Raw genomic sequence first — 26,934 nt, 5'->3', positions numbered from 1 at the left:
GATATTCTCTCTCTCTCTTGGGGTGCCTGGGTGGCTCAGTCGGTTAAGTATCTGACTTCCACTCAGGTCATGATCTCACGGTTTGTGGGTTTGAGCCCTGCATCCAGCTCTGTGCTCACAGCTCGGAGCCTAGAGCCTGCTTTGGATTCTGTGTCTCCCTCTCTCTCTGCCCCTCCCATGCTCATGCTCTCTCTCTGTCTCTCAATAGTGAATAAATGTTAAAAAAAAAAAAAAAAAAAAAAAAGATATTCTCTCTCTCTCTCTCCTGCCTCCTCTGTCCCCCCCCTTTGTCCCTCTCCCCCACTTGTTCTCTCTTACTTTCTCTAAAAAATGAAAAAAATACCTTTGAAGAATGATTTCTTTAGTGTGTCATTTATATTAGATTTTTCCTTAATGATGAAGGGTTTTTCCCTGGTGTAAAGTAACAATAGCAAATAATAGCAGCTGCTATTTCTTGAGCATATGCTCTGTGCTAAGCACTACTCCAAGCACTTTACACATAGTGACTATTCTCACAGCAACCCTGTAACAGGTTCAGTTATATAGACCTATTTTATAAATGAGGAAATTGAGGCACAGAAATGTTGTATGTCAAGGATCATGCAGTCAGTAAGTGATAGAACCACATTATGAACCTAGGTATTGTGTTCTGTTTATAAAACAATTGGTTTTGGGGCACCTGGGTGGCTCAGTCGGTTGAGCGTCTGACTTCAGCTCAGGTCACGATCTCACAGTTTGTGAGTTCAGGCCCTGTGTCGGGTTCTGTGCTGTCGGCTCGGAGCCTGGAGCCTGCTTCCGATTCTGTGTCTCCCTCTGTCTGCCCCTTCCCCCTCATGCTCTGTATCTCAAAGATGAATAAAAAAAATTACAATTAGTTTGAAAAAATGAACAATAAGTAATATATAAAAAGTTTCAGTCTTCTCAGACTTTGCTCTAAAGGTTACATGAATGTTTCAAACTCTATCTTAATTCATTTTAGGCTCTTTTTAATCTAATACCCAAAATGATCTGTCTTGAAAAAATTTAGAAGTTGTAGATGCATAGAATTAAAAATATTAATTCCATTATAAAATTACATGAATTGCAGGGGGGGAAAAAAAACTCTTGTAATCTTCCCACCAAAACATTGATACCTAAAATATTGTGATGTTTACTTTTTGAAGTTTTTTTTTTTTCTTCTGCGTTGTGTGTATTCTGCGTGTGTGTGTGTGTGTGTGTGTGTGTGTGTGTGTGTGTGTGTGTGTGGTGTATAATATAAAAATAGCATTGTACTGTTTCTTACCTTTCTGGTTACATTTTCATTCTGTGGTATTAGAAACTATATCATTTTTTTAATGACTTAAATTTTTTAATGACTACATGATTTGTTTTGTATGACTGTAGTTCAGTTTATTCAACTAAACTAAAATTGCTGGGCATTTAGCTTGTTTCCAGATTTTCACAATTAAAAACAACTCTGTATTAAACATTTTTCTTTGTAGCTAGGTTAAGATTTATGCTCTTTTTTTTTTTTATGTTTATTCATCTTTCAGAATGAGAGGGACCGTGCAAACGGGTGAGGGGCATAGAGAGAGGGAGACACAGGATCCAAAGCAGGCTCCAGGCTCTGAGCTGTCAGCACAGAGCTCAACTAGGGGCTCAAACCCACGAACCGCGAGATCATGACCTGAGCCAAAGGTGGACGGTTAACCCACTGAGCCATCCAGGCAACACTAGATTTATGCTCATTTTTAAGGCTTTAATATATCATATTAAACAGAGCATAAGGTGTTGAAATTAGAAGAGGCCTGAAGGTTTTTAGGCACTTGGCACATTGTCCCAATTGACCTGTGTGTGGGTCTTGTGGAGATGAATAGTCACTTAACCAGTTAAGTCTGATTCTATCCGTTAGTGAAGCTCTTCTTCAGCTATCATCTCATCCAGGGGCAATGCCCTGCTCCCCCTCACCCGAAACTGCACAAGTGGACATGTGCATTGACTGGAGACATTTTAGGTTGTCACAAGAGATAGCACTACTAACAGATAATGGGTAGAGGCCGGGGAGGATGTTAAACATCCTATAGTACACTGAACAGCTCTTCACAACAAAGAATTCTGTGGCTCACAACGTTATTAGCACTGAGGTTGAGAAAGCAAGGAAACATACAGGCATAGCCTTATACTGGGTGCTCTTGTACTGTATCATGCCATTTTCCTTCTCTCCAAGAACTTGCACACTTCCTGTCCAACCTCCAATGGCTGGTAGATGGACTTTTTCAAAAACTTTTCTTGCCAGATGGCCCACAAAGTACTTATTTATTCTTGAGGAGTGTCTCTGTGTACCGATTCTTGGCTCAGGTGAACTGCTTTGCCAGCCCAGGTTCTTGATGACTCATGATGTTTGTGTCCCTAGGAAAACATTTTTTTTTTTAAACCTCATCATTACTTTTGAAATAAAAACCACTCAATATCTGTAGTGACAGTAAAACATTGTACATCTTGTAACTGATTTGAACAATAAGTATATATGATCACTTTAGATAACCACTTGTAAGGAGACTCCTGAATTATATACTTTTTAGAAACCTCATTTCTAGCTCATGTAGTTCTGGAGATATGGGACTTGAACGAAAATCTCCTATATTGATTCTTAGTTCCTTTTTCCAAAGCAATTGTGAGGTGATAACTTGGACCTGAAATCAAGGCTGTCTCTAATGTGCTCATGGTAGCATGGTAAAAGAAATCAATAATTTGAATTCAGAATCAGGTTATCCTCTGGTTTTTGGTAACAGTGATTTTTTTTCCCTTCATATCGTGCTCTGTTTTGAATTCAGTGGTTCTCCCTTAAAAGATGTCTTTCAGTCACTGTATCCATGGATATGTAGAAGTATGTTCTTTTATTTTCTTTGTATTAAGTATTCTTGAGAAATTTGAGGAGTCTGTGAAAATAATTAAGAGAATTAGTCTTTCACCTTGTTGGGGGAGGGGAATTTTTCTGGGAAGGGAAATAGGTATATAAAAGATAACTAGGTGAAATACGTTTCTTGATGGCTCAGGTTTTCAGTTATCATGGAACTTTTGGACGGTAGGAAGAAAGTAGGTCTTCTGTTTAAGATCTCTGGTTCCTCAGCAGCTACCATCCTCTGAAGTTCAAAGCCAGAGGCGTTTAACAGAGGTACATGTGGACATTGGCAACATCCACCTAGGGACTGATTGGTGACACTTATGTAGTGTCTGTCATCTTCTATGGGTTCTCAACAATTCTGACTCTGAGGATCAGTTATACAGGAGAGCTAAATACGCTTCTGGGTTTCATGCAAACAGGACGGGATCACTATCATTATCTCTGTTATCATTAGAGACTGGTTTATGGTCCATTATGTACCTTTGACTAGCTCTGTGACCTAGCCCAGTTCCCAAATCTATTCATTAATCCATAAAGAGTTATGTATATAAAACTCAGTGGAACCTTTCAGCTCTAACAGTTTTTGACTCTCTGCTCATTTCGGTTCAGTCCTAAAGCCGAGAGTCTAATGAGAAATTTATGAGCCACATAGTTTATCACACAGCAGAGAGAAGGAAAGTCGTCTAAGTATAATGTGACCACTTCATGAGAAACCGTGGAAGTTAGGTGAAAGAATTTGGACTTAATGTTGTTGACATTTTAGACCTTGAGTACAGAAATGACCTCATAAAAGGGATATTTAATAAATATCTGGAATATTGGTGAGAGCAGGGAATGTAATTAATATTTGATAAATGGATGAAGTCAGCTAATTTTTTTATAGAGAGGAGAATGAAAGCCTGTGCTTAGAACACTGTGTGTGCATGCATATGTGTGTACATATATGTGTGTATGTGTATGTATGCTACTATCCTTTAAGATGAATCCAGGTATCTTGTATCATAATTTAAATGCTGCCATTTGAATTAATAGACATAAGAAAAGTCTTAAAACTTTGCTGTGAGTATAATGTAAAATGAGTGTAGAATGAAGAAAAGCAGGGGGAAACAATTTTAGATTCAGAAATATCCATATATAGGTGTTATTAGAATCCTTTTGGTTTTACACAGTGGCTGCTGACATTTTTCATGACATAGCCAAAGAAATAGTGACAGTATCTGTCAAATATGCTGGGGGTGAAACGTGAGTGTCCTGGGTGTGAGGGGAGGGCTGTTGGGCACCCCGGGCCCTTCCTAACCGCCAGAGAGGATTGAGGGAGATGAGTTCTTAGCCTAGCCAGACATTCAACAGGGAAGGCCTGCTCTAAGGAACAATTAAAGGCCCAAGGATGAGGAAATAATGTTGTGCTTTTAAGACTCTGTGTCTAAGTGCAGAAAGCCAGCAGCACACTTAGAGCTCTAGGAGAAAGTGATCATCCGTCTGGCCTTGCCCTCAGTGACTGACCTGCTTGCCTTCTTCATTTCACTGAGATTTCTGTGCTCTGTAGTTGGCTTCTGTATTATCCTTTCTTTACTTTCTCTCATTGGAAGTCTGTGTTCTCTGTCTATACCACCTTAATAAAATCACTGTTGTTATATACCACCCCAAAGGATAGATCATGGTTTTCTTTTTTAAGTTTATTTATTATTTTGAGAGAGAAAGTGTGTGCATGCATGCGCTGGGGAGGGGCAGAGAGAGGGAGGGAGAAAGAGAAAATCCCAAGCAGGCTTGCACTGTCAGCACAGAACCTCATGTTGCTGACACTCAGAGACTGTGAGAGCATGACCTGAGCTAAGATCAAGAGTTGGCCACTTAACCGGCTGAGCCACATAGACACCCCTTAAAAAAGTGTTTTTTAAGTTTTTTTTTTGTTTATTTTGAGGGAGAGAAGGATAGATCATCTTTACAGAGGGCTTTTTGCACCTGCCATCTTCCCTTCTCAATGACCCTGGTGGGGTGTGCACATATCCACATTGGCCACCTCACTTCCCAGCCTAGTGATTCATCCTCATTCACACTGAACAAAAATTAGTTTCTTTCTTTGGCTAACATAATTTTACACTTAAATTAGCTCTGAGTGAGTGAACAAATGCTGTTGGTTAGATTTTTGTTTTTGTTGTTACTACAGGTGAAGTAAGGGATTCTTTTTTTTTTTTTAATATTTATTTTTGAGAGAGTGCAAGTCAGGGAGGAGCAGAGAGAGGGGAGCAAAGGATCTGAAGTGGGCTCTGCACTGACAGCAGAGAACCCAAAATGGGACTTGAACTCATGAACCAAACTGTGAGATCATGACCTGAGCCGAAGTTGAATCCTTGACCAGCTGAGCCACCCAGGTGCCCTGAAGTAAGGGATTCTTAAAATATAGTTAGGGAAAATATGAAAGTCTGATAATACTGAAACCACACAAAAAAACTCAATACATTAAACACTAACTTTATAAACATTTTCTTTATAGGTGGAAAAACTGGTGGATTCGTGGAATTCTTACTCTAACTATGATTTCATTGTTTTTCCTGATCATCTATATGGGATCCTTTATGTTGATGCTTCTTGTAAGTGTTTTACATTTTTCCAAGTATCTCTTGCTTTGTTTTTCAGCACTGATATGATTGAAGTAATTTGAACATGTCATAAAAAATAAAGTAGTTCAGGATTTGGTAACAACAAATTTATTTCCCTTAAGCATTTTCTTGTTCATGAAATTATCTGGACCAACCTTTCCTCTTTGCAAAATGGCCATTCAGTGTATTCACTCAGCAGAGACCAAGTATATGTAATACGTAGTATTAGGGATTGCTAACGACTTCACACACTCATGACATCATCATATGGAACTATTAGCTAGATCCCTAACTTGAAAGAACTCAATCTAATGGCACAGATATATAAGTAACCATATGAATAAATAGTATAGTAAATAAGTGGGTAACTTTTTGGGAGAGCACAGTAAAAAAAGTATCTAAACCAGCCTGAAAGAGAGCAGAGAGGACTTCCAGAAGAGTTTATGCCAAAGTTAAACCCTGAAGAAGGGGCTGGACAGGAGAGGGCCTTCCAAGGTGGGGATATCATAAGCAAGACATGGAGATAATGAGAGAGTGTGGTTTGTTGGGGGATTTGCAACTGGTGCCTTTGGAGGGTGTCTAGGGATGAGACCAGAGAGGTGCACAGAAGCCATTTTGGGAGTGTGGGATTTTGTTGTGTATGGGAAGTCCAACAAGTCATGAAGCCAGACAAGTATTTTAAGAATCATTCGTTTAGTAAATGCTCCCAAGATGCGCAGGCATTGTGCTGCTTCTGGGGTATGATACAGCAGTGCTGAGAAAAGCACACATGTCTCTTCCCTGGGGAGTTTACTGTCTGTGCTTCAAAGAACTGATCAGAAATATAATTACAGGGGCACCTGGGTGGCTCAGTCGGTTGAGCGTCTGACTCTTGGTTTCTGCTCAGGTCGTGTTCCCAGGGTTGTGGAACGAGCCCTGCTTTGCGCTCCATGCTGAGCGTGGAGTGTGCTTGAGATTCTCCTTGTCTGCCCCTCTCCTGCTTGTGCATGTGCGTTCTCGCCCAAATATACATATAGAGAGAATATATTTATATAGGATAGGGTGCTGTGAGAGCAAGGGGGGATCTGGAAGACTTTCCAGAGGCATCCTGTCCAGCACGTGTGCTGCAGTTTAAAGCTTGAACAGGTGGGGGGTAAAGGGGGAGCTTGGGGACAGGAGTGTCACAGCAGAGGATTCCTATTTATGAAAGCCTTGATATCCAAAGAAGCGTGAAACATTTGGAAGTGGTGGGAGTGGGAAGGAGACCTGCATTTGTTTAATAGATTCATCAAGCACTTGAGGGTGCTGAGTGTGTTTAGCACAGGGAGAGCCTTGCTCTCAGGGATATGCACAGTGTCCCTCTTTTTTGTTGTTTCTTTTTCATCTCATCTCCTTTAGCTGAGCCTCTTTCACCCTCACCGCCTCGCTCTCTGGCTGCTCCAACTTGTCTGCTCCCCTCCATGCCCAGTCCTATTCCTAGTGATAGGCATGGGCAATATGATATGGTTTTCCTTTCAGTCTATAAAAGAATAAATAAGTTTTTTTTTTTTAAATTTTTTTTTTTTTTTTCAACGTTTATTTATTTTTGGGACAGAGAGAGACAGAGCATGAATGGGGGAGGGGCAGAGAGAGAGGGAGACACAGAATCGGAAACAGGGTCCAGGCTCTGAGCCATCAGCCCAGAGCCCGACGCGGGGCTCGAACTCACAGACCGCGAGATCGTGACCTGGCTGAAGTCGGACGCCCAACCGACTGCGCCACCCAGGCGCCCCAGAATAAATAAGTTTTGAAGTGAAATCAGACACGATTGGGGAAAAAAATCCCATCAACTCCTGACCATCAAGCCCTTTCACTTTCTTTCTGTTCCCTCATTAATTTTGTACTTCCTTGGGGGTATCAAGGTAACAGGAGTGAATAAGAAATCACCTTCTCTGTTCTGTTTTTGCTGACATCGTAAAGAACTTTTTCTCACAGAAAAACAATGGATAGTGCATAGGACCTCTTTAATGTGAGGCCAGAAGATGCTGAGTCTAAAAACCAGGTAGGCCGGTGTGAGCACGGTCCAGGTGTGACTCCAGGGAAGGGCCCACTTCTTTTCTTCTCAGTGTGCACCTATGGAGGGTTGTGAGTGCCAGTGAGTTTGGGCCTTTCAGGAGTGGGTGGGTACAGAGCACTTCTCAGTGCTGTGTGCTGAGTGATGGGCCAGGGGACAAAGGGATTGGGTGATAGCTGACAGCTTGGTAAGGCTTTGTGGATGAAGGGACCTTTCATCAGACCTTGAGGGTCTTTCAGGGTGGAGTGAGCACCGAGAGTAAAGGTCCAAATGGCTAGATGTGTCAGGAAAAGGCAAATGATGTCTTTTTCCTGGAGCATAGGGCCTTTGAACTTGGAAAAATAATTGGAGATCAGATGCTAGAGGGCCTTGCAATACTGTGTGAAGAAGTTTAGGATTTATTTGTAAAGGATTGGGGAGCCATTGGAAATATTAAAGATCATTTAAATTATTATTCCCCTTTAGGAGGTAATTTTTATCTAAGACATTGTAAAGCACCAGCATCCTTGATACATGGATACAGGCTGGTCTGGTGGGCTCTCTGTGAGTAAGTTACATTGTTCTCCAAACTAAACCATTTGGTGTGGTAACTTGGGCCAGAATTTGCAGATAGAGACTAATTTTCAAGCACCCTTTTATGAGAAAATTCAAAACACCTTTAAAGATATCCTTGCATATTTGGATTTTGGTTTTTTAAAAGAGAATCATAAGCATACCTAAAGTACTTGAGCTTTCTTGTTTATTTTTTCTGTTGTGAAAGGAAAATACCATTTTAATACAAGTTCTGTTTCATTGGTGAGCTTAATCAGAAGAATATTAAAGATTGAGTTAAGTAGATTTGAACTGTTACTGCTCTTATTTAGGTTTATTGTAATGCATGCACACATGTACCATGCATACATACACATGTTGTATTTATGATACGTATATTAAGGAAATATGGGTGGATATACACATATGCACACACTGTTGGTACTCAATTGTGATACTACTTTTATGTGATTTCAAGTCTTATTTATGCTCATATCCCTAACTAGGTCATTTATATTTTGAGAGGCTTGCATTTGCCCTACAATATCAGCACTCGTAAATGATTGATTCAAGAGAATTTTGTTAAAAACTTATTTCTACCAAATGATAGCTACTACTTTAAGATGGAATCATACAGGAACTTTTTTTTCTTCAATCTTCTATTTCTAGCACTTACATGTTGCATTCATAGCTTGGAATCACACTTGTTTTAAAAACTTTTTTTTAGGTTTATTTATTTCTGAGAGAAGGGGAGAGAGAGAGAGACCAAGCTTGAGTGGGAGAAGGGCAGAGAGAGTGGGAAACAGAATCCGAAGCAGGCTCCAGGCTCTGAGCTGTCAGCACAGAGCCTGACGCGGGGCTCTAACCCATGAACTATGAGATCATGATCTGAGCCAAAGTCAGATGCTTAACCGACTGAACCACCCAGGCACCCTGGAATCACACTTTCTAGGTGATGGAATTACTAAAGCATACTTTGATTTAAAGGAAGATAGTGTAAGAGGTTCTCACCTTCACCTTCTTGGAAACTCCTATAATAAGTTTTAATTCACATATATAATTTAGTTTTAAGTAGTTTTTTTTTTTTTTTCCATTGTGAGAGTTATAAAAGTGTGTTAAAATTACTTGGGGAAATTGTTAATTTTTTGAAAATCACCCCTATCATCAACTACCAAAACCCAATTAATACTATTTGATATATTCTTTTAGTCCTTTTCTTCTTGTATGTTTTAAAAATCATGGTTGTAATCATAACATGACTAGAATTTTGTATCCTGCTCTTTTAAACTAAGTATTTTATCGAGTGTTTTGTGTTGCTCCATCTTTACAACCATCAACATTAATACATTCCTTGACTGAATGGAATGGAATGTCTCATAAGTTATTTGAACCTCTGTGTTATTTTCAGACATTCGGGTTATGTTTTGGTTTTCTCTATGGTGAATAATACTATCCTGAACATAATAGAATGTAAAGCTTTTTCATATGCAGGATTATTTCCTTTGAATAGATTCCCAAAGTGAAAATAGGCATTTTTATTTGGATAACCCATAAATACCATAGTTCAAACTCAACATATCCAAATCTGAACTTCCCTTCCATCCCCATCCATTCTGCATAAATATGTCTCCTTTCCCAAAAGCCTTTTCTGGTGTTACTCTGTGTTCCTCTGACTCCCTTAGCCGCTCCCCCCCACCCCCATTTCCTCAGCCACCAAATCCAACCAGTTCTGCTTCCTCAATGTCTTATTCCTTGTACTCCACTTCCCTGCCGCTCACCCAGTTAGAGGTTCATCTACACTCAACTGGATGGTGGCATCTTGCCTGCCTTACTTTCTCTCTACTCTTGCTGCCTCTCCAGTCTGTTCTTTCCACCTCTCCTATCCCCAAACACACACATCTGATCACGTGTAGTCCTTTGTACTGTTTGCTGTGCTTCTTGTCTCTCTCTGCCTCTCACCCCCATCTCTGTGAGTAGGCAACTCTGAAATACTTGTAGTTCCCTAACGTGCCTCGTCTTCTCCCATATATGTAATTCTGTATATCTTTCTCCTCTGCCCCAACTGTGGCCCATCTCTACCCCCCACCCCGTTTTGTTTGCCCATGCTTATATCCATGTGGCAGTTTCCACGTGGCGTTGTAGCCATTTGTGTCCTCCTTGACAGACTATGCCTCTCTGAGGACAGATGTCCTGTATTATTTCTCTGAATCCTCAGTAACTAGCAGAGTAGGCATTTAAATATTGGTGGTTGTCTTTAAGGCTCTTAACACATTTATTGAGCCAACAGAGTTCTGCCAGTGTGCACGGCTACCAGTATTGGTGGCCTGGAATATCAGTTTCCGGGTGATCACCCAGCCTGGAAGATACACATACATTTTAAGGATTTTAGCTGTACTGTTGTGAACCCCCTGTTTTCTGTTTTCCCAGTGGCTCTATATTGATTCTACTTGCAAACTGTAATTGACAATCATATAAATATGTATGTGTGTGCTATTAAAAGTAGTTTTATTTCCTCTCAGTAAAATACCATGTATAGTGCTAATGGTTGTTCTTGAGCAAATGTGTTCATTTAGCAAATAGAAATTGCATCAGTGCATTTGATAGTTTAAAAGCCCTTGGTTCTATAAATAGTACAGGCTTTGCCATTTTATTTTAACACCTAGCATTGTCCCCATTTTGTGATTATTTAAAAAAAATAACTTTTGACACATTCAAAGCTTATTGAAGGACGATATTTGAATTTCCTCTTGTCTTTATATTATAAAACATTAATGACTTCTTCTTAAAATAACTATTTATAGTAGTTTGACCTAATATTTTCTTAGCATATGGCTGAGGGGACACAATTGCTTTAAGTATGTGATTGGACACAATAGGTATAATGGAGAAATATAGCTTAAGAATATCCTGAACAGTAGGTTTGGGAAAGCTGATTTTGGGGGAGCTTAAAAGGAAATACCAAAGTATATTCTTGGGCAGAGTTTGGTAAGCTTTTTGAGTATAGAAACAGGTAAAAATATTTTAGGCTTTAAGGAACCACATATTTCTCTGTAACATCATTTTTAGTTTTTGTTTTTAACTAAAAAAAAATATCAAATCCATTCTTAGCTCGCGGGCTGTACAAGACCAAGCCCTTGAGTATATTCTCCAGAGGCTGAAGAAGTCTGCTATATTCTTAAAGATTTTAATCTCTTAGCTCATGGTAATAAGTGTTCAACTTGCCACTTGTTTTTCGAGTCTTGGAATTGACTTAAACCAAGCATTAGATATGATGCTGCATCCTCAGGGATTACCTGTACCCAAGTTGGTGGATACAACAGTTTGAAGGACTACTAAGTAGACCATCAAAAAAGGATTCATAAATATAAAACAATTTGTTAGGAATGTATAAAGAACACTGTGCAAACAGAATTGCATAGAATCAATTGACCGGGTGAAGTGGCTGCAAATGTAGAAGGCTATTTATAATTTGCCAGTGTAACTCCACTTAGATGTATCAGACAGATATGCAGCTGGCTATGTGAGAGTTGGCACAGTGGAAGAATGAAAAGACCGTGCCCAAACCCTGCTAGGTGACAGGGTGAAGATGTTTTAATTACAGTCATTCGTTTTGACCGTGTCTTTATCCTTGGAAGGCGTACCAGGATGTATGGTTAAAAATAAATATATACAGGGGCGCCTGGGTGGCTCAGTTGGTTAACCATCTGACTCTTGATTTTGGCTCAGGTCATGATCTCACAGTTCATGAATTAGAGCCACGTTAGGCTCTGCACTGACGGTGCGGAACCTGTTTGGGATTCTCTCTCTCTGCCCCTCCCCCCCACCCCCCCCCATGCACGGGCTCTCTAAGTAAATCAATAAATGCAAACTTCCACATATGATCCTTTTTCTAGGGTAACTCAAGAAACAAAATGGACGAAAAGATTGTCCATCTTAGTACAGATGAACTCAAGAAATGAAGTAGTAATGAGAGATAAAGCCTAATCAACCATGTCCAACAAGACTGTATCCCTCAAACTTTAAGCTACAGTGCGACCTCCTACCCCAGGATGGAGCTTTCATGTTTTGGATAAACTTTCATTTGCTTACCCCTTTGAAATATCGCTTGATTTTAGAGACATTGACTTACTGAATTTTTGCTACTGACATTTAGAATAATTAAAACTGGGCAGGCTAAAGATTTTTTTAAACACGTATGACATAAGAAATGACTTATTAAATGATTAAGCACAAATGTAAACACTAAGAAATGTATGTTAATGTGTTCTCTTGGTTTCAGGTACTAGGCATCCAAGTGAAATGCTTCCATGAAATTATCACTATAGGTTATAGAGTCTATCGTTCTTATGACCTGCCATGGTTTAGAACATTGAGCTGGTAAGTAACTTAAAACTGTTTCAGATGTGAAAATCTGGTTCTTTTCTAAAGTTTTTAAAGGAAGCACCCTGATGAGTCAGTATCACACAGTTGACCTTATAGATTGATTTTTGGAGAAAGATAAATAAAAATAATGCAATTGGATTTTGATAAGAAGAAAATCACCTTTAACTCTCCTTTTCTAACACTACTATTTTCATATCTCATCTTTCAGTCTTTGTAGAGATACTTTATATTTGTTTTTTTTTTAATTTTTTTTTTTCAAACGTTTATTTATTTTTGGGACAGAGAGAGACAGAGCATGAACGGGGGAGGGGCAGAGAGAGAGGGAGACACAGAATCGGAAACAGGCTCCAGGCTCTGAGCCATCAGCCCAGAGCCCGACGCGGGGCTCGAACTCACAGACCGTGAGATCGTGACCTGGCTGAAGTCGGACGCTTAACCGACTGCGCCACCCAGGCGCCCCGAGATACTTTATATTTGAATGTATACACTATTGACCTCTTTTTTTTAAACATTTTTTAATGTTTATTTTTGAGAGAGAGAGCACGTGAGAACTGGGGAGGGGCAGAGAGAGAGGGAGACAGAGGATCCAAACAGGCTCTGCACTGACAGCAGAGAGCCCAGTGTGGGACTTGAAGTCACGAACTGTGCGATAATGACCTCAGCCGAAGTCGGACTTAACCAACTGAGCCACCCAGGTGCCCCTGCGCTGTTGTCTTCTTTAAAAAACATTGTATTGGACACCTTTTTATATCCTTTATAGTTACAATTTTAATAAAGTTTCGTTGTGTAAAATGTTAGAAATATGTGTAATCTTTTGCTTTCTTTTGCCTCAGTTGAAATGAGAGCACACACAGAATTAGATTATTTCTGCAGAGAGTGAAAGATGAGATATGAAAATAGTTGTGTTTTCTGTTTTGTTGAGTGGTCAGTGGTTTATTCATGGGGAAGAAAGCCCTTGATGAATGTCTGTCCCCCCCCCCCCCTTCCTTCCCCACTACTGCAAAGCTGGCCCACCTCCTTGTAGGCCCTGGGGGCAGTTAGAGGAGAGGCAGCTCCTACCTTTGTTGTTCCTGGTTTGATCTTGTCTTCAGGCCCCTGGCTGGTGACCTGCTACAGGGAGGGTTGTTAGAAGAGTAATACTCTCTGAGGAGCAGTGTGTAAGGCAGTCTTGTAAATAGCACCAGCAGTTACTAGCACTTGAAATACTGTATATGTACCATGCATGTAAAACTTAGTTTAAAAAAAGGCATGCGATTTTAATATTTAAAGTTTAATATATCTTTTTATAACTTTTCAGTTATAATTCTCAATTATCAAGACCTTGACCAGGAAGGAAACATGATAATATAATAGTTCATAATGAACCAAATTGACCATGCCTTTGAATATAGCTGTTTGATTAGTATCAGCCAGAGGGTCCAGTGTCTTAAGAAAACAGATGTATCACCTTTGGGGTTTAGAGTAGTCAAAAAATAGTTTCTAATTTTTCCTTATGGCAAGTTTCTTCACGAAGGGCAAAATGTATGGGAAATGTTAGATTAAGTAGTTGGAGAATAATTAAATGCTGAACCATGCAGGATTGATCAATTCTAAGAAAAAAAGACATAGGTCAGGATGGGCTCCAGTGATTGCAGAAGTACTTATGGAGAAGGTGAGAAACAAACTATCACTTGAAATAAAGACAAGTTTTGGATAGAGAAGAGTGCTCCGCAGTGGGGAAGCATCACCTATCAAGTTCTAGATGAGGGACTAGGAGGAACATGCCACAGAGGCAAAGACATTCCTGGCCTTCTTGAGCAGAATAATGGGGGAAAAGTTGGGTTGGTGGACTAGGGTAGGCCTTGATAGCTTGATGGAGGAGTCAAAGACAGTTTCCATTGTAGGAGAATAGAAAAATGGTAATGCAGCTGATAGAAATGGGAATACAGTACTTTACTTTGAAAACTGTGGGGTCTAATTCCATCCATGAGGACCAGAGGGAAATCGCTCCTTTCCTCCTCTGCTCTCCTGGCCGAGTAGGACTCGGCCCTTCAAAGGATGAGGCACGGAGGAACTCTGAAGCGGTGCTTCCCAGCCTTCTTTCCTGGCTCACACAAGTGCCATCAGTCAATTCTCATGGGTTCTCCTTTCCCTGGGGGGGAGGGATATATCAGAATTGGGTGGAGGGATGGGTGATTTACGCAGTTTTTTTTTTAATTTTTTTTTAATGTTTATTTATTTTTGAGACAGAGACAGAGCATGAACAGGGGAGGGTCAGAGAGAGAGGGAGGCACAGAATCTGAAACAGGCTCCAGGCTCTGAGCTGTCAGCACAGAGCCTGACGTGGGGCTTGAACTCACAGACCGTGAGATCATGACCTGAGCTGAAGTCGGCCGCTTAACCGACTGAGCCACCCAGGCGGCCCTGATTTACGCAGTTTTAAGAAGTTTTTCTTAGAGGGCTGCCTGGGTCAGTCAGTTAAGCATCCAACTTCGGCTCAGGTCATGATCTCACGGTTTGTGAGTTTGAGCCCCGCGTCAGGCTCTGTGCTGACAGCTCAGAACCTGGAGCCTGCTTCAGATTCTGCGTCTCTCTCTCTCTGCTCCTCCCCTGCTGATGCTCTGTCTGTCTGTCTCTCTCAAAAATAAATGAACGTTAAAAAAAAAAAAGTTTCTCTTAGAGATTTTTACCTGCTGCCTGCTTCTATCCCCCACTACTTCCTCTTAAGAATCACTGTGCAACTGGGGGCGCCTGGGTGACTCAGTTGGTTAAGAATCCAGCTTCTGCTCAGGTCACGATCTTGCAGTTAGTGGGTTTGAGCCACGCATCGGGCTCTGTGCTGACAGCTCAGAGCCTGGAGACTGCTTCAAATTCTGTCTCCCTCTCTGCCCCTACCCGCCTTGCACTCTGTCTCCATCTTTCTCTCAAAAAATGAAAAAACATTAAAATTGAAAAAAAGAATCCGTGTGCATCTGGAGTCCATCTGGAACATGGAGGAGGGGGAGAAAGACACCAATATGCGTAATGCAGTGAGGATGGGTCACTTTCTTTCCCTATTGATTTCCTGCTTTCCCTATTGATTTCCTCCTCAGGGCAGGTGGGAATTTGGCTTAGAATCTCCACTATTAAAAAGCTTTAGAGCTGTGAATAGTTAGTTGAAAGTGGATTTTCATTATAAAATACTGTGTGTGTGTGTGTGTGTATCTGCGTGCATGTGTGTGTGTTTATCTGTGTGTGTCTGTGTGTGTGTGTGTGTATTTGGGTATGCATAGTATTTTTTACATTGTTTCCCAATCTCTGGCACTAGATTTTGAGCTAAGTAGAGGCGTGAGCTGTATTCAGTAAACTTTTGTTGACTGACACATTTGAAATTAAGTTTAAAAGAGGAAAAAAATGTTTTGGTGGAATATCCTGAACCTGTGTCCTGAACTTAGTTTTTGATCTTTGTGACATCATGAAAATATAGAGAATAGTTTTGCTGAGTTTGAGAGGGGAAAAAAAGGCTTCAAATATGAAAAAGCTAATTGTGTTTCAATTATAGGTACTTTCTACTGTGTGTAAACTACTTTTTCTATGGAGAGACCGTAGCCGATTATTTTGCTACATTTGTTCAAAGAGAAGAGCAACTTCAGTTCCTCATTCGCTACCATAGATTTATATCATTTGCCCTCTATCTGGCAGGTAAGGAAAATAGTCCGTATTGGTATGTAGCTGATATATATTACATGCTTATTTTTACTTACGTTATTTGAATTTATGACATCTTCTATTTGTTACATTTTAATCCAGTTCCATTTTTATTTGTTCCATGTATAAAAAGCTGTTGCTTTCATCATGGTCTTAAACAGCAATTACTCCTTCATGGTGATTTAAAAAAAGGACCTACTTGCTTAATACTCCACATATTTGAAAATTTTCTTTGGATATTGTAGTAAACTTTTAAATACATGGATTGATTGTTAACCAAGTATGATTTACAAAGAAACTTTTACATATATATTGCTTTATTTATATAGTATTGTGGTATTTAGTTTTACTGACATGGTTTATTATATATTCTTTCTATACATGTATATATATATATATCATATGTATATATATGATATATATACATATTTGTTTATAGTACATTGTACCATTTGTTTTTAAGATTTTAGATTAAGAATTAGATACTAGGATAAAATTAGAATTAACAGGTATTTCTTTAATAAAAGTTTATCAATCATAAAAAAATTCTAAAAACTTGATTTAGATATGTACTTTTTATTTTTATTAAAACATTTTTTTTAACATTTATTTATTTTTGAGACAGAGAGAGACAGAGCATGAACGGGGGAGGGTCAGAGAGAGGGAGACACAGAATCCAAAACAGGCTCCAGGCTCTGAGCTGTCAGCACAGAGCCCAATGCGGGGCTTGAACTCACAGACCGCGAGATCATGACCTGAGCTGAAGTCGGACGCTTAACCGACTGAGCCACCCAGGCGCCCCAAAACAATTTTTTTAATGTCTATTTAGTTTTAAGAGGGACAGAGTGTGAGTGGGAAAGAGGCAGAGAGGGAGGGAGACACAGAACCCGAAGCAAGTTCCAGGCTCTGAGCTGTGAGCACACAGCCCTACGCAGGGGCTTGAACTTGCAAAATGTGAGATCATGTGACCTGAGCCAAAGTCAGATGCTCAGCCAACTGAGCCACCCAGGCGCCCCAGATAAGTACTTTTTAAAAGTACATCAGCTTGCCAATGTGAGTCTTGGCTCTACTACTTACTAGCTAAATAAACATTGGGAAATTTAATTAATTTATCTGTACCTCAATTTCTTTGTAAAGCACTTAGAACAATACCTGGCACTATTTAAATATTTGTTGTTGTTATCATTACTTTCTTCTTAAAGGAGGATATGAACTTTGAGTTTTTACTTTAGCTCTTACAGGTTTTTCAATAAATTCTTTTCTTATTAGCACAGTTTTGGAAACTGAATACAATACGGATGACTCTTCATTTCTCATTAAACTAGAAATATGAAGAGTGTATGGAGAAGTATGTCCAGTCCTTTAGAAGTATGTCATTGTATTCAGTTTTTGTGCTGTTCTGCATGATGCTCTTGCTTTAATAAAGCCTTCTTCAGACCCTGGACTTGATTTTTGTTTCTGGATCTAGAAACCCAGAAAGTGAAACAGTCTGAAATGAGAATAGTAGTTTTTAGAGAATCATTTTTGGGATGGGAGGAACCTACATTTTGTAAAGAGTTTTATTACTCTTTTACATTCAGGGTTTTTTTTGGTGGGTTTGTTTGTTTGTTTGTTTTTGCTTAGTCCAGTTTTCTGTTACTTTATTTTTAAAAATTGTTACTGATACATCTAAAGAAAGTACATGCCTGAAAGAGGATATTGAAAAGCATTTCTTTTCTTTCATGGGCAAGAGAAATTACTCATTTTAGGTAGTCATTCAATTTTATTTTTTTAAATTTTTTTTTTAACATTTATTTATTTTTGAGACAGAGAGAGACAGAGCATGAACAGGGGGAGGGCCAGAGAGAGAGGGAGACACAGAATCTGAAGCAGGCTCCAGGCTCTGAGCTGTCAGCACAGAGCCTGATGCGGGGCTCGAACCCATGGACTGTGAGATCGTGACCTGAGCGAAGTCGGGCGCTCAACCGACTGAGCCACCCAGGCGCCCCAGTCATTCAATTTTAAATTCGAATCAGTTTACAAGAATCATGATAATAGAGAAATTAATGATGACTGAAAACAGGTAGAATTTGGATAGAAAAACATTGACTCCGATTCTATGTTTACCAAAGCACATTTGTGACATTTTTTTCTTGGAAGGAACTTTGAGTAGTTTATCTCACTTATGAAACTAACAGATATGATTTACACTGTTAAATGTAAGTTGGATTTGGGGATAGATTCTTTACTGCTACAAGAGCAAAGAATACAGTGCCTTTTTACTTTGTATTTAGACTGGCAAGACTTTATTGGTATTTTAAATTTTAAAAACCATATTAGCAAAAAGTGTCCATAGTGGCTTCTGCTGCTGAACCCAACAAATTCACATTATTTCATAATATCAGTCTTGTAATTACTGAATAACAAAATGATGATTAATGAAAATAGAAATCATTTGTATCAGTGTATGTCAGTTAAAAAATCAGTTTCAAAAACACAGTGTAGACCACAACCCTGTACCCCATCACTTACAGATTATTTTTTTTTCTAAGTAATATGCCCATTTCTTAATTTATATTAGGCATTACCTATTAACTACCTCTTATAACCTTTCTCTCTTCTCCATACTGTTTTTTATTGCCATTGTTTACATTTTTTAAGTTTATTTTTTTTTATTTTGAGGGGGAGAGAGCAAGAGCATGTATGAGTGGGGGAGGGGCAGAAAGAGAGGGAGAGAGAGAATCCTAAGCAGGCTCCGTGCTGTCAGCACAGAGCCCGTACATTTCCATTCTTATACAACTTTTTGTTTTTCTTAAACTTAGAACTGCTTCATCTTCTCTTTTCCACATCTATAAATTTCTTTTTTTGTGTGTGTTTATTTATTTTTGAGAGATAGAGATAGCATGAGTAGAGGAGGGGCAGAGAGAGAGACAGACAGACAGAATCTGAAACAGTCTCCAGGCTCTGAGCTCTTAGCACAGAGCCCGATTTGGGGCTTGCACTCAGGAACTGTGAGGTCGTGACCTAGGCCAAAGTCGGATACTTAATCAGCTGAGCAACCCAGGCGCCCCAGCACATCGATAAATTTCTGTATAGGAATCCTTAATATTTCTTTTGGGTCTGTTCCATGCCTATTGGTAGTTTTTACAAATGTTCACACAAATCTCTTTTCCACATCTATACATTTCTGTATAGGAATCCTTAATTCTTTTGAGTTTGTTCCATGCCTATTGGTAGTTTTTACAAATGTTCACACAAATCAGTGTATCAATCTCCTTTTTTCCTCAAGACCTCTGTCCTAGAAACCTCTGTAGTCTGGTCTTGTCTGGACTGTCTGCTTGTGGGCCTACTGCCTAGGTGTCCTCATGATTTGGCCTTCTCATTTCTTATATTTCACATCTTCCAGTTTCTGAGTTGACACCCTTATTTTGCTGAAGCATGGCCTCCAATAGTTTCCTGTGAAATGTTCATAGATGCTAAATGTTTTATGTTCATACATTTCTAAAAATATTTTAATTGTCACAGTTGACTGCTTCTGCTGGGGCTTGCACTTGTTATTAGTAGACTGGTACTTAGCACTATAGTCTAGAAGTCTAGGCCTTACCTTTGCCTTCTACTGAGAGATCTCTGTTTACTTTTTTCTGGAAAATACTGCTAGTCCCTGATTTCTCAGGTCTGCTAAAATTTATCAAGTCTGTTTTCCAGCTTCAAAATTTTGTAGCCATTTCTCTTCTATTTTCCTTGATGTTTCTTCAGTTCTCTTTGCTCTCTGGGTTTTCACTGTAATTTTCTTTTCTTTTCTTTTCTCTCCACAATCAATGTTGGGCTCAGTATTCAGTGAAATCTCCCTCCTGCCTCAGAGCCTTATTTACAATCTCCAGAATGTCTCCAGAAGGTGGCCAGTACTTTGGCAGACATTTTCTAAGTATTAAAGCTTATATGTTTATATCCTCTCCACACTCTTTTTTTTATACAAATGAGAACAGGTTATTACCTACCTGTTTTTTTCCACTTAATGCAGTTTGTGCATGGTTTTATATCAGCACATCTGAATCCAGTTTTTTCATATCTGCAGTTACATCTGTATTGATGTGTGTACAGCAAATCTGAGGTAGAATGTCATAAAATAAGGTGACTACTGTTTCCTTTTCTTACTTTCCCTTTGTGGTTTGCTATAACTAATACTTAAGAATAACTTCTCCATTGAGTGGGTAAAGACCATGTAATTTATTTTCTTTGTTTTATTTAGTTCTTAATTTTTAGTAATTGTTTGCTTCATATGCTAAACTTTCCGACTCTACTTTTCTAAAGAAAAATCAGTATTTCTTCCTTTTTTTTCTGACTTAGTTTCTGCCATAGAAATAGCTTACTGCTTGCTGTTTTAGGCTATTAGAATCATAAAAACTCATCAAAAGCCATTTTTTCAGCAAACATATGAGTGCTTTCCAAATCCTAGGTACCACAAATGGTGTTGAGGATATACAGAGGGAAAGGAGGTTGATAGCATGCCTTCTGGGTCTTGAAACTGGTGAGACATGACTCCCCTAGTCCATTGCTGAAATGTGGACAGGGACCTCGAAGAGTATGAAGGGTAAGGAGGACTTTACTCTGCTGGAGACCATAGAAGGCCTTTGAGAAGAGATGACAAGTGTCATGAATAGTAAAGAACAAGCAGACATTTGCTAGGTGAATAGAGGAAAAGGTCATTCTAGGCAGAGGAAAGGTGCAAAGGTTGGAAATGAGAGAGGATTGCATGTTCTGGGCCGCTGGCAGGCATTAAAGGTTGGAAAGGAGGTGGGAAGGAGCCACATCTTGAGAAGCCTTGTGTATCATGGGAAGGATTTGGACTTTATCCCTAAGAAACCAATGGAGAATTTTAAATTAAGAGATGATATAACTAGATCTGTAGTGTAGTGAAGGATGAGTTGGGAGACATTAATAGGATGATCAGACAGGAAACTGGTACTGTAATTCATGCTAAATATAAGGAGGGCCTGAGTTTGTATTTAATACTAAGAGGGTTGGAGGTTCCTGGGTGGCTCAGTCAGTTAAGCATCCAACTTCAGCTCAGGTCATGATCTCATGGTTTGTGAATTCGAGTCTCACATCAGGCTCTCTGCTGTCAGCACAGAGCCTGCTTCAGATCCTCTGTACCCCCCTCTCTCTGCCCTTTCCCTGCTCGTGTTCTCTCTCTCTCACACACAAAAATAAATAAACATAAAAAACTTAAATACTAAGAGGGTTGGTTATATATTAAAAAATAAAAATAACTGTGGACTATTCTTAGAAACAAACTGCTCTTTATTTTTTTTTAATGTTTTTTTTTGACGGGGGGGGGGGTGGTGCTTGGGTGGCTCAGTGGGTTGAGCATCCGATTTTAGCTCAGGTCATAATCTCACGGTTCATGAGTTCGAGCCGCATGTCAGGCTATGTGCTGACGGCTCAGAGCCTGGAGCCTGCTTCAAGTTCTGTGACTCCCACTCTCTCTGTTCCTCCCCTGCTCACACACTGTCTCTCTCTCTCTCTCAAAAATAAATAAACATTGAAAAGAGAGAGAGAGACAGAGTGCGAGCAGGGGAGGTGCAGAGAGAGGGAGACACAATCTGAAGCAGGTGCCAGGCTCTGAGCTGTCAGCACAGAGCCCGATGTGGGGATTGAACTCCAGAACCGCGAGATTATGACCTGAGCTGAAGTCAGATGCTCAACCCATTGAGCCATCCAGGTGCCCCCAAACTGCTCTTTATAACAGTCTATGAAAAATTGCTTTTGTATCCCAAATTATTGGCTGAAAATGTACTTTTTGTTGAGATAACCACCTGTTTACATGTAGTTGTAGGAAGTGATAAGAGCTATCCCTTATACACTTTGCCCAGTTGCCAGCAATGGTAATATTTTGCAAAACTAAAGTACAATATCACACCAGGATATTGACATTATTACAGTTTTATGAATGTAGTTTCCTAATGCAACCTTGTAGTAACCTAGGAGTTGCTGTGTTAAATGATAAAACTTCTAATATAAATCATGCATAGTATTCTGTATCTATTATCATTTTACGTGTGGCCTAGATGTGGTCCTGTTAGAACATAAACAACCTACTTTGTGTCTCTCTTATTTTTTAAATGCCCAGTGCCTAGTGCAAGGCCTGGCATTTATGTTCCCAATACATACTTTTTGGATGAATGGTCAAGAGGCCGGGAACATGGACATTCACACCCAGTGCTTCTTATAGATATATTTTCAGCATCTATGTTTTGCTTGCCACATCTTGAGGACTTATTGGTGATTCTTGAAGTAGTTAACAACATTCTTGGGCTTAGTCTAGCAAAGGGAATTTGACTTTAAAACAGGAGTGAGGAAATAGAAAGCATGCTATGTTGAGAATGTGTACTTTTTTCTCAGATTATGCTGTGAAAATCATTGGAATTCTTTTTGTAAAAAAATATTCAAAGGAGTCCTATAAGAATTTTAGTTCTTCAGTGATCAAATGGCTTTGGAAGGTGTAGGTCTTAGCAGATTTAAACAGCAGATGCAGCCCAAGCTATTTCATTGATACTGAATGTTATTAAAATAGAATGTAGGTATCTCCAGGTCTGACCCCCTCACCAAGGCCCATGAGACTAAATGACCTGTCTAATATCATACAAAGGAACTCACTGACAAAGACCCAGAAAGTCATTCTGACATTTAGATAATTTTGTTGTAAAATGAATTTGATTGGTAGCGAAGAAAAAAATCAGCAAGGCTGAAAGTAATAGAAAAAACATTTTCTCTAGGGTCTAAACACATTTTTAAAAAGCTCTTGGTCATTTGGATTTGGGGCTCTTTAGGAACCAGAGCAGCCATGTGATTATGTAAATAGTGATGAGTGAATAAGCTTAAGATGTTTCACTCTTAATATCATCACTGTAACATCTCTTTAGCTGACCAGTGATATGCATGTTATTTCTAGTACTTTTTTTGCTTGAAATGTATGCGTGTATGCTTGTATTTTGATCTATAAAAAAACCCTAAAGGAGAAGGTGTGACTGGAACATAATACTTTGAATTCAAGAACATCAGTAGACTTGTAAAATTAAATCATGGCTAAAGTTAATGCATAATTAAGAATTTTTTCCCCAGACATCCTAGATATCTAATTATCTCAAAGGGTGTTGATGAAATCTTTAGAAAGACATCACAAACAACTGTTCACAGAGGACTCTACCTCCAAAACCATTTACAGTTTTTGAGTTAAAGACAGAATCTGTGCACATGCCAGTGTTGTTCTACACCTTAAACTCAACATATAGATGATAGAAAACTTTCTTTGTCTAAGCTAATATAATGGTTGGTTTGCGTGACAGTTTCTACAATACAGATTCATTTAAAACTTTTGAAAAACAACTCAGAGTCTAATGTCTCAATATGGGCCACATAATGCAGTGGGCTTCTGATTTCACGTAACATGATATTTGAAATGTTTTGAAAAATATGGCCACATGAAAGAGTGAGAAAGAGTCATTAAGCTCCAATATTTAATCCTGGGTCCATCTTAATGTCTGTTTTTTGAATTAAGGACTACATGTATTGAATTGGTTAATCAGCAACAGTAAATTTTAGAAACAACTTTATTATGATTTCTGTCTCTTCAGTAGATTCTGACTGAACTCCTTGAATGGGAGTGCTGGTCATATTCATTTTATATATATATTTTTTGTATCTGGCATATCTTCACTGTTCAATAAATATTTTTTGAGTGTTCATTTTTCTGAAATTGCCTCAATCTCATCTTTATGGGCTTTTTAATGCCTTTTTTCTCCTTTACTTCTCCTGACTCGTTTAGAAATCTCATTCATTTTCTTTTTGAATATATTTGTCTCCAGTCTTTTGGGTAATTGGATCTCCCTAACTACCTGGGAACTCTTTGATATACTAGACAACAGGATGTACACATCTTTTTATGGACAAAACTAGGTGCAGTGCTATGTACATAAATGCTGACCAGTAGTAGTAATTAAACATAATTATAGGGGTGCCTGGATGGCTCAGTCTGTTAAGTGTCCGACTTTGGCTTGGGTGCTGATCTCACTGTTCATGGTTTCGAGCCCCCTGTCAGGCTCTTTACAGAGAAGAGCCTGGAGCCTGCTTCAGGTTCTGTGTCTCCCTTACTCTATGCCTCTTTCCTACTCATGCTCTGTCTCTCTCAAAAATAAACATTAAAAGTGGCTACAATGAACAAATCAGGAGACTAGATGCTGGCGAGGATGTGGAGAAACAGGAACCCTCTTGCACTGTTGGTGGGAATGCAAACTGGTGCAGCTGCTCTAGAAAACAGTGTGGAGGTTCCTCAAAAAATTAAAAATAGATCTACCCTATGACCCAGCAGTAGCACTGCTGGGAATTTACCCAAGGGATACAGGAGTGCTGATGCATAGGGGCACTTGTACCCCAATGTTTATAGCAGCACTTTCAACAATAGCCAAATTATGGAAAGAGCCTAAATGTCCATCAACTGATGAATGGATAAAGAAATTGTGGTTTATATGCAGAATGGAGTACTACGTGGCAATGAGAAAGAATGAAATATGGCCTTTTGTAGCAACGTGGATGGAACTGGAGAGTGTTATGCTAAGTGAAATAAGTCATACAGAGAAAGACAGATACCATATGTTTTTGCTCTTGTGTGCATCCTGAGAAACTTAACAGAAGACCATGGCGGAGGGGAAGAGAAAAAAAAAAAAAGGTTAGAGAGGGAGGGAGCCAAAGCACAAGAGACTCTTAAAAACTGAGAACAAACTGAGGGTTGATGGGGGGTGGGAGGGAGGGGAGGGTGGGTGATGGGTATTGAGGAGGGCACCTGTTGGGATGAGCACTGGGTGTTGTATGGAAACCAATTTGACAATAAATTTCATATTAAAAAAAAAACATTAAAAACAAAATTAAAAACAAAACAAAACAAAAAGCAGGCTCCAGGCTCCAAGCTCTCAGCACAGAGCCCGATGTGGGGCTCAAACCCATGAACCATGCCCCAAGAAATTCTATTTTTAATTGGAGATGTGACCATTCAGATATTGTTTATTAATTAGGAAAAAAAAGTAAAACTATGTATCCAAATGGACAAAGTTATGCTTTCCATAGGTTTATTGAAATATAGGATAATGTATTTTTTATTAAATTTTTAAAAACGTTTTTATTTATTTTTGAGAGAGTGCGAGCAGGGGAGGGGCAGAGAGAGAGGGAGACACAGAATCTGAAGCAGGTTTCAGGCTCTGAGCTGTCAGTACAGAGCCCAATGAGGAGCTCGAACCCACAAACTGTGAGATCATGACTTGAGCCAAAGTTGGATGCTTAACTAACTGAGCCACCCCAGGCACCCCAGTATAATGTTATTTTTACACATTTAAGCATAAAACGTACACATAGCTTTATGGTTATGTATGAGAAAATAAATTTATGTGTTTCTTTTCCAGATTGTTCTTTAAAAATAATATTCCTTAGATATTCTAGGAAAATATACCCTCGCCAAATTCAGAAAATTTTATTATCTTAATGTATCGTAAGAGTCAGACAATTATAGCCTTTATTAAAGCACCATAAAAAGCTGCATGTTACTGGTGATTTAACAGTGAAGTTGGACCAGGTAAAAGTGAGTTACCAAGACTGTCTTAGATAAAATCACCATTAGGAAAATATTGAATAATTCTGTTAGTGATTTTGTTTGAAGAAATGCTTAAGGGTGAATGGTGTTATATGATCTCAAAAATGAGAAAAACATACATGTGAGAGTGGTATTTGTGAGGCAATAATTCACAGTTAATGATGTTGAGAAGTTCCCACGGTTGTGCTGGGAGAGTCAGAGGGGTCCGTTTGGACAGAAGTAGAGCTTCCAGAAACGTCTGTCTTGTCTCTGCTCAGCTCTTACCCCATTAGCCTCTACACCACGTCCAATTTACATTTGCCTCTAACTGTGAACCAACAGCATAAAACGGCACAGAAATTGCATTGTTACTTGAGCCACAAAATAAGTCTACCTGTTAGAGAATAAAATCTTTTTTTTTATTATTTTTTTTTTTTATTTTTTTTTCAACATTTATTTATTTTTGGGACAGAGAGAGACAGAGCATGAACAGGGGAGGGGCAGAGAGAGAGGGAGACAGAGAATCGGAAACAGGCTCCAGGCTCCGAGCCTGATGCGGGGCTCGAACTCACGGAGCGCGAGATCGTGACCTGGCTGAAGTCGGACGCTTAACCGACTGTGCCACCTAGGCGCCCCGAGAATAAAATCTTAAAAGCAATAATAATTACTAAAGAGGTTCTTTATGCTACTGGTGATTTCAAAGCCGTGAATTTCATGTTTTAATCTGTACCTCCTCCCAGTTTCTTTCTTTGTCTCAAGAAAGTGACCTAGGGCTTTCAGTTGTGCTTCCATTTGAAAATGTTCCCATGTTTATCTTGCAGTTCAGTCAGTCACATTAACTCCATAGGTGACACATAGGAGGTGAGATAGGATCTGGGAGCCAGTATGTATTTTCTTCCTTTGTCATTTTCCTTTACATTGACATTTCGAATTAGCTTTCAAAAAATAGCTAAAGGAAGCTGCTGGTTGATTATTTACTCTGGTCAGTGTAGTATCCACCTTGGTTGCTCTAGTAGGTAGAATGGCCTTGGTAAATATAACTTAGATATATATGAAAGCTAGTGTTTATTTCATATGGGATAGATTACCTGACAATTCGTTTTCTATCTTGGGGAACTCACAGTAAGGATATCGTAGAATAGAATGCATGGATGGCGCTTAACTGAAGTTAAACTTAATTTATGTATTTGCAATATCTACTTCTGTAAAGGAATATTTCTCTTTAGAAGTTTACTGATAC

At 39.2% G+C, this 26,934-nt stretch overlaps 1 protein-coding gene across 1 annotated transcript in view; it reads left to right on the top strand.

Annotated features, from left to right (window-relative positions):
* Positions 1-26,934, top strand: part of CDS1 (CDP-diacylglycerol synthase 1) — a 72,173-nt gene that overhangs the window by 19,692 nt on the left and 25,547 nt on the right. Inside the window, exons 3-5 of the mRNA XM_040479356.1 lie at positions 5,379-5,475; positions 12,327-12,424; positions 15,951-16,090. Of these exons, the coding sequence (XP_040335290.1) occupies positions 5,379-5,475; positions 12,327-12,424; positions 15,951-16,090 (335 nt within the window). The remainder of the gene's footprint in view (positions 1-5,378; positions 5,476-12,326; positions 12,425-15,950; positions 16,091-26,934) is intronic.

This window comes from Herpailurus yagouaroundi, unplaced genomic scaffold, assembly GCF_014898765.1.
Source record: "Herpailurus yagouaroundi ecotype Mexico unplaced genomic scaffold, PumYag 28, whole genome shotgun sequence".
Classification (NCBI taxonomy): Eukaryota; Metazoa; Chordata; class Mammalia; order Carnivora; family Felidae; genus Herpailurus; species Herpailurus yagouaroundi.
This window is presented reverse-complemented; position numbering and strand designations above follow the sequence as displayed.